Here is a 7,773-nt window from a genome sequence, read left to right as displayed (position 1 = left end):
CCAAACAGGAGAACTGGGAGCAGGTGAACAGGGGATCTGAAAGAATAAGAGGTTGGTGAGAGAAGAGCATACCTGAGTTTGTGGTTTTAGAGGTGAAGCAGGTCTGGGTGATGGCAAGATCCAGGATGGGGTGGTGAGGATGGGTGACTGAAGGGCATCAGAGGAGCTGCTTCTTGGGTCGGGGAGGCTAGGCATTGGACAGGACACTCATACGGATGTCTGACTCACTCAGAGTAGGAGTAGATCTTGAGATGGAGAGAAATTCTATGAAATATCAGTGTTCTCAAGGAATGGGGGAGGTAGTAGGCATATGGCCAGAATACATACACCTGAAAGAAATAGGAGACTTTAAAGAAGGTGGGGTTGGTGATGGTCTCAAAGTGCCAGGAGGGAGATTGATTACTTTTAGATTCAGATGTACCTGGATTGGGGAAAATAAATAGACTCTACTGGAAGCAATTATTACAGAGGTGGGGAGGATTCTGAATTTGTGTGTATGAGTTCTATTTGGTTTTCATCTATGTAGGTTTTCATGCCTTCATTACACATGTACACACCCACAAACGTTCTATGAATTGTTTTGTGTGGTTTTAAACTTCAAACAAATGCTGTAATAATGTGCATATTTTTCTGCACCTTGCATTTTTCATTCAACTTGTTTTCTTTTCTTTTCTTTTCTTTTTTTTTAAAGATTTTATTTATTTATTTGACAGAGAGAGACAGCCAGAAAGAGAGAGAACACAAGTAGGGGGAGTGGGAGAGGGAGAATCTCAGTAGAGCAGGGAGCCCGACGTGGGGCTCGATCCCAGGACCCTGGATCATGACCTGAGCCAAAGGCAGACGCTTAACGACTGAGCCACCCAGATGCCCCTCAACTTGTTTTCCAGGTTTATTCATGCTAATACTTGCTGTTGCTGTCATTCACATGAGCTACTCTGTAGTATTTCATTGTGTTGCCACTGTTTTGTAGTGATTCTTCCGTTGATGAGTATTTAGACTGTTTCCAGTTTTTGTTGTTTAGGGAATGCTGAGCGTAATTGTATGTACCTTCTTCTTTATTCATAATATTCTGCAGTTTCGCTTCAGTGTGTCCAAGTGTGAATTTGTGTTTTATTTATTTTGTTTGGTATTTTAAATATATTCTAATGAGAATTTATATCTCTTTTCAATTCTGGAAAATTCTCACCATCTGTTCAAGTTACTCTTCTCTTTCAGTTTCTCCATCCTGTTTTTCCTGGAACTCTTATCAGCAAATGTTGGAGCTTCTCCATTTAAACTCTAGGCCTTTGAACTATCTTTGGTATTTTATCTCTTTGCCTCTCTGTGCTATGCTCTGGGTGAACTATACAACATTATCTTGGAATTCACGAATTCTCTCTTCACCTCAGTTAAGTATATAGTTTATTCCATCTATTGAGTCTTTAAGCATATTTTTTTCTTTAAGATTTTATTTATTTATTTGACAGAGAGAGAGAGAGAGAGAGGCAGCCAGAGGGAGAAGTGGGTTCCCTGCTGAGCAGAGATCCTGACATGGGGCTCGATCCCAGAACCCTGAGATCATGACCTGAGTTGAAGGCAGATGCTTAAACATCTGAGCCACTCAGGTGCCCCCGTCTATTGAGTCTTTAAATATTTCAATGACTATATTTTTCATTTCCAATTTTATAATTTGTTCTTTTACATATCTAACTGTGCTTTTTTTTTTTTTAAAGATTTTATTTATTTGCAGGAGAGAGAGAGAGCGAGCTCGAGCAGTGGGAAGGGCAGAGGGAGAGGGAGAAGCAGACTTCCAGCTGAGCAGGGAGCCCGATTCAGGACTCGATCCCAGGACCCAAAGGCAGACACTTAACCAACTGAGCCACCCAGGTGCCCTTATCTGTACTTGTTTTAATTCTGCCTAGATATTCCATGATTTTCTCTCCTGTATTAAATGTAAATTATTCATTCACTATCTTTTTAAGGATCTTAGTCCTTTATTTTAAGGCATTTCCAGAATTTTAATATATTTTTTAAAACTCGAAGTATAGCTGACGCACACTGTTCCATTAGTTTCAGGTGTACGACATAGTGATTGGACAGGTCCATACATTGTGCTGTGCTCACCGCAAGTGTAGCTCCCATCTGTCACCGTGCAACATTGTTACAATACCACTGACTGTATTCACTCATATGTGGAATTTAAGAAACAAAGCAGATGAACGTAGAGGGGGCAAAAAGAGAGGCAAACCAGAAAACGGACTCTTAACTATAAAGAACAAACTGAGGGTTGCTGGAGGGGAGGTGGGTGGGGGATGGGCTAGATGGGTGATGGGCATTAAGGAGGGCACTTGTGATGAGCACTGGGTGTTGTATGGAAGTGATGAATCCCTCAGTTCTACTCCTGAAACCAATATTACACTGTATGTTAACCTACTGGAATTTAAATAAAAACTTGGAGAACAAACAAAAACAAAAACAAAAGCAACAACAACAAAACCACACTGTTGACTCTATTCCCTATGCTGTGCCTTTCATCCCCATGACGTACTCCTTCCGTAACCGGACGCCTGTACCTCCCCCTCGCCTGCATCCACTTTGCTCATCTCCCAGCTCGGCTCCCCTCTGGTAACCATCAGTTTGTTCTCTGTATCTATGGGTCTGTTTCAGCTTTTTTGGTTTGCTCCTTTGTTTTGTTTTTTAGATTCCACATAGAAGTGAAATCGTATGGTGTTTGTCTTTCAGACTCAATATTTTAGTATTCTCTAGTGTAAATTTATCTTCCAACTGTCGATTTTTGGGCTGCGTTTTGTAGAGTTCGGTTTTTTCCAAGTATTTTATGGTGTCGGAGCTCAGACTCATTTCGAGCGGGGGCCACGCACATGTGCTCTCAGCTCCCAACCCCTGAAGCTCTGCGCTCTTGCCCCCTTAGATGTGCTCTGGATAAGTTTTTGCCTCAGACAGTAGCGGGCAGCCGTTGTTTTTTTTCCATTTCTCTTTAATGAAAAAAAAACCCTGCTCTCAGTCCTTCCCTTCTAGAGTACCTTTGGCTCTAGTTCCTGCTGCAGGGGCTGAACTCATAGCTGCCTCTTCTTGCTCCAGCCTGGGATCGAGCAGGCCTTTGGCTTCAGCCCTCCTCACAGCTTTTATTATTAGTTGCCTTACATTTGTGGCCCATGGAGATAGATATTTATTGTGTTTTTGAGCTATTTATATGCCGCTTACATTTTCTCCTTTTGCATTTTTTCAGTTATTGCTGTGTGCTTGCTGAAGATAGGGTATCGCAAAGCATGGCCTTACCGCAATATTGAGCTGAAGTCCGATTAATAACTGAAACATTTTTTTAAAAAAAGATTGTATTTATTTATCTGAGAGAGAGGGAGAGAGCGTGAGCCCGGGGAGGAGCAGAGGAAGGAGGAGCAGAGGGGGGAGGGAGAGGGAGAAAATCTCCAGCAGACTCCACGCTGAGCACAGAGCCCACTGCTGGCCTTGATCCCGCAACCTTGAGATCATGGCCTGAGCCAAAACCAAAATTCGGACGCTCAACCATCTGAGCTACCCAGGCGCCCCTAACTGACACATTTTAATACAATCCATTAAAAAACCAATCTCCTTTCTTTTCATTAGGAACATAAACATGTGGTCCCAGTGGAGGAATCTGGGGAAGGTTTCTGGAACCCTTCCTTTCTCCTTTGCTTCTCCTACTTCTTCTTCTTCTTTTTTTTAAAGATTTTATTTATTCGTTTGAGAGAGACAGACAGCGAGTGAGCATGAGTTTGGGGGAGGGACAAGCAGACACCCCGCCGAGCAGGGATCATGACTCCAGGATCCTGACCTGAGCAGAAGGCAGAAACTTAACCGGCTGAGCCACCCAGGCGCCCCCTTCTTCCGTTTCTTACCTCTCCCACTTGTGGCTTTTACTTTCCCTTCCATTATCCCTCTGCTTCCCCTGTCTTGTCGTTTCCCTTCCTCCCCCTTCCCTCTTCCCATCTCTTCCTCTTTTCTACTTTCCTTCTCTGACTCTCTCCCCTGGGGTTTCTCCTCTATTTAGGTCCAGTTTGCCTATGACCTGGCGTCCTCCCAGGGTTGTCTCAGTCCTTCAAGGCCAGGGGACGAGAAGGAGCAGCTGTGGCTCATGTTTACAGGCAGCGAGGCTCTCAGGGGAAGCGCTGGCCCTCAGCGATGGGACTGAAGGGAGAGGGGGTCTCCTGACTTTCCTTGAGGAAAGGGAGGGTGGGGAGGACATTAATGTTTGTTAAAATGTGTCATAGGCCAATCAAAGCACGGAGGTATGTCTAATTCTTCCTTTCATAGTATACCTTGGGAATTTGAGACTCAGTTTGCCCAAGCTGGAGAATGGTAGAGCTCAGATCCACAAAGAAGGGTCTGCTGCTTTCCTCTCCTGCAGTACCCTCCGCGTTTGTCCGTAAAACGGTGACACTTCAATAGGAATTCCTGGCCTTAGGAGAAGGCACGGGACTGCTCATGGAGGGGCGTGTCAGGTGATGTCAGTGATAGGGGTGAGGAGAAGGGCTTGGAACTTTCTCAAAACCCTGGAAATAATACCATAAAGGCAGCCACATGCTTTGTGCAGGACTTGGGACCCACACCCCCCTGTGCCTCCAGAACAATTCCCGACCTGTCTGTAGACGGTTCTCCGCTCACACAGCCAGTACAAACCCCTGCGGGCATGGGGTGAGGCACGCATCCTGAGGAAGCCGCTGGGTTCTTTGTTTGGGGAACCGGATGCACACCGTGTTCATTCTGTCTGGGCTTTCTGTCCAAGATGCTGTTACAATGCAGGCTTTCACTTTTGACTTTAAGGCAAAGAACAAATATCACAGAGACATTTTTAGTACTCATATAAAGCCCAGGTTCTGCCCACTTTCTAAGCACCATTCTGGACAGGGAAACTTTCTTTCTTTTTCCCTTTTTTTCTTTCTTTCAGTTTATTTATTTGAGAGAGAGAGAGAGGGAGTGTGAGCAGGGGGAGGGGCAGAGGGAGAGAGAGAATCCCAAGCAGACTTCTGCTGAGTGCAAGCCACATAGGGGGCTTGATCTCACGACCCTGAGATCATGACCTGAGCTGAAACCAAGAGTTGGATGCTTAACTGACTGAGCCACCGAGGTGCTCCCAGACAGGGAAATTTTCTGTTTGGTGTTTCTTGCTCTGTATTTCCACCCCGCCCAGACAGGGCCAGCTATCCCAGGTTCTCTACTTTCCTCCAGATCCTCTCTCTGACCCTTTCTGTATATCTAGCATCTACCTGATTCCCACCATTCAGGGCTACATCTCTTTACATCCATGAGGAACTATGTTCCCCCTCCCCCCCTTTTGGTCAGTTTTCCTGTTATCTTGTCATCCCTGGTAGCCATGCCCTCTCCCTACACTGAGGATCAACTGTGGCATTTGTTACATGTAGACCCCGGGCCCTGTTTCTAGAGGTTCTGATTTTGTAGGCCTGGTGAAAGGCCTGTGTAAACAGCTACTCTAGATCATTCTGGCACAGGTAATCTAGATACCATACCTTGAGAAACATGTTGATATAGTTCTAATAAAAAATTAGAAATGTTTTTGTGTCATTTTTAAAAGACCGCAGGGGCGCCTGGGTGGCTCAGTCTGTTGGGCATCTGACTCTTGGTTTTGGCTCAGGTCATGATCTCAGGGTTATGAGATCGAGCCCCTGGATGGGCTCTGTGCTCAGTGCAGAGTCTGCTTGGGATTCCCTCCCTCTCCCCTCTGCCCCTCCCCCTGCTCTCTCTCTCTCAAATAAGTAAATAAAATCTTAAAAAGAAAGAAAAAAGATTAAAAAGATTTTCTGTTAGAGGCAAAATTTCAGAATTCTCTCATTGGGTTTAATTTATTTCCCTCTCATTTAATCTCCTTCCTTTTCCCTGCTTCCTACTTGTCTGACATCAACAACAGGAGGACTAATGGGAACTCCCAGAGCGGTGGCCCAATTGGCCTCCTGGGCTACAGACATGAATGGCTGACCCTTCCTCTCCCAAGTGGTTCTTGTGCCATCACTACCTACATCATTAGTCTACACACTTTAAGTCCAAGTCTGTCTCTCTGTTTCTGAGATTTCATTTGAAGCATATCATGAGATCTTATCTTAATTCTGGTCCTTATTGCCATCTCCCTACCCCTCCTTTCTCTATCTGCCAGACTTTATCTTGTCATCTTAGATTAATAATCTGCAAATGTTCCCCACTTGAGTTGTGCTGTGCTTCCTCTCGCATTCTTTTCCATATTCATTCATTCATTCATTCATTCATCCATTCATTTTTTCAACTAATATTTGTGGAGTGTCCATAATATTTAGGCCCTGTACCAGGCATAAGATTTTGAACCCTGCCGCATACCCCCTGGATAAATGAAGTTACCTCATTTTGTCAGACATCTGTTTTCAATCCCACAGTATTTATCTTTTCATCACAGTGGTCTCTAGCCCTCTAGACTTTGAGGGAGGGGCTGAGCTGGAATCCAGGAAAAAGCCAATAGCTGCCCTATCCGTCTCAGTGGAGTATGTCTTGGGATAAGCTCTCCCCAGAGCCTCTGAAGGGCCCCCTTTACCTCTTGGTTCTTGAGGCTGTAGATGATGGGGTTGACCATAGGAGTGAATACAGTGTAGAGGACAGAGAAGGCCTTTTGGAGCAAGGGGGCCATGTGGTCTGTTGGGGCTACATAGACCACAATGAGGGTGCCATAAAACACCCCGACCACGCTGAGGTGGGAGGAACAGGTGGAGAAGGCTTTCTGCCTACCATGGCCTGAAGGTATTTGCAGGACAGTCCTCAAGATGAAGACATAGGATGCCACAATCAACAGGAAGGGGGCCAGCGTCAGAAAGCCTGAGATACTCACTCCAGCTCCCCACATGACCCCCACATCCCCGCAGAACAGCCCTACAACTGGAGCAAAGTCACAGAAATAGTGGTCGATCTCCCTGCTGCCAGGGCAGAGGGGCAGAGGGGCTGCCAGGGCCAGAGTGAAGGCGGAGAAGGAAAAGCCACTGAGCCAGGCTCCAGCAGCCAGGCAGCCACACAGCCAGGAGCTCATCAGGGCACGATAGCGAAGGGGGTGGCAGATAGCCAGGTAACGGTCATAGGACATAGCAGATAGCAGGAGGCACTCAACGGCAGCCAGTGAGGCAAACATGTAGAACTGGACCAGACAGCTGACCAGTGAGATGGCTTCCCTCCCTTCCAGGAAGCTCCACAGCAGCTGAGGCATGATGTTGGAGGTATAGCCAATCTCCAGCACGGAGAAGTGGCAGAGGAAGAAATACATGGGTGTGTGGAGTGTCCGACTGGAGGCCACAGCCAGCACGATGAGGGCATTGCCCCCAACTGTTACCACATAAATGGCCAAAAAGAAGGTGAAGGGGAGGAAGCCCAGATGTTGCAGCTCCCCAAAGCCGACCAGGATCAGCCACGTGGTCTGGTTTTCGCTGTCACCACTGGACTGCTTCCTCATCTAGATCTGGGCCCAAGAGAAGAGAGGAAGGTAACTTTAACCAAGATCCTATTAGGACCACACACTATGCTTGGCTTATTCATTTATTCATCACAGCAAGCATTAAAGGTAGGCCTTATTGTCTCCTGTATACAGAGGAGAAACTGAGACCCAGTGAGATTAAGTCAGTTATTCAAGGCAATTAAGATGGAGTCATGATGTGAACCCACATTTGCTTGACTCCAAAACTCTTGCCACAGTCTACTATCCTACAGTGCTTTCCCCAGTCCTTCCCGAGTGATAGAAATCTGTGTCTGAGAGCAGCATTGGACTCTTCC

General features: G+C 46.0%; 1 protein-coding gene across 1 annotated transcript; it reads right to left on the bottom strand.

Moving 5' to 3' along the window:
• Window positions 1-6,424: 6,424 nt before the first annotated feature.
• LOC103675615 (olfactory receptor 11A1-like) lies at window positions 6,425-7,456 on the bottom strand. Its single transcript, XM_008704734.1, has one exon. The coding sequence runs from the start codon at window positions 7,454-7,456 to the stop codon at window positions 6,425-6,427; it is 1,032 nt and encodes a 343-aa protein (XP_008702956.1).
• Window positions 7,457-7,773: the final 317 nt, after the last annotated feature.

This window comes from Ursus maritimus, unplaced genomic scaffold (assembly GCF_017311325.1).
Source record: "Ursus maritimus isolate PB19 unplaced genomic scaffold, ASM1731132v1 scaffold_26, whole genome shotgun sequence".
NCBI lineage: Eukaryota > Metazoa > Chordata > Mammalia > Carnivora > Ursidae > Ursus > Ursus maritimus.
This window is presented reverse-complemented; position numbering and strand designations above follow the sequence as displayed.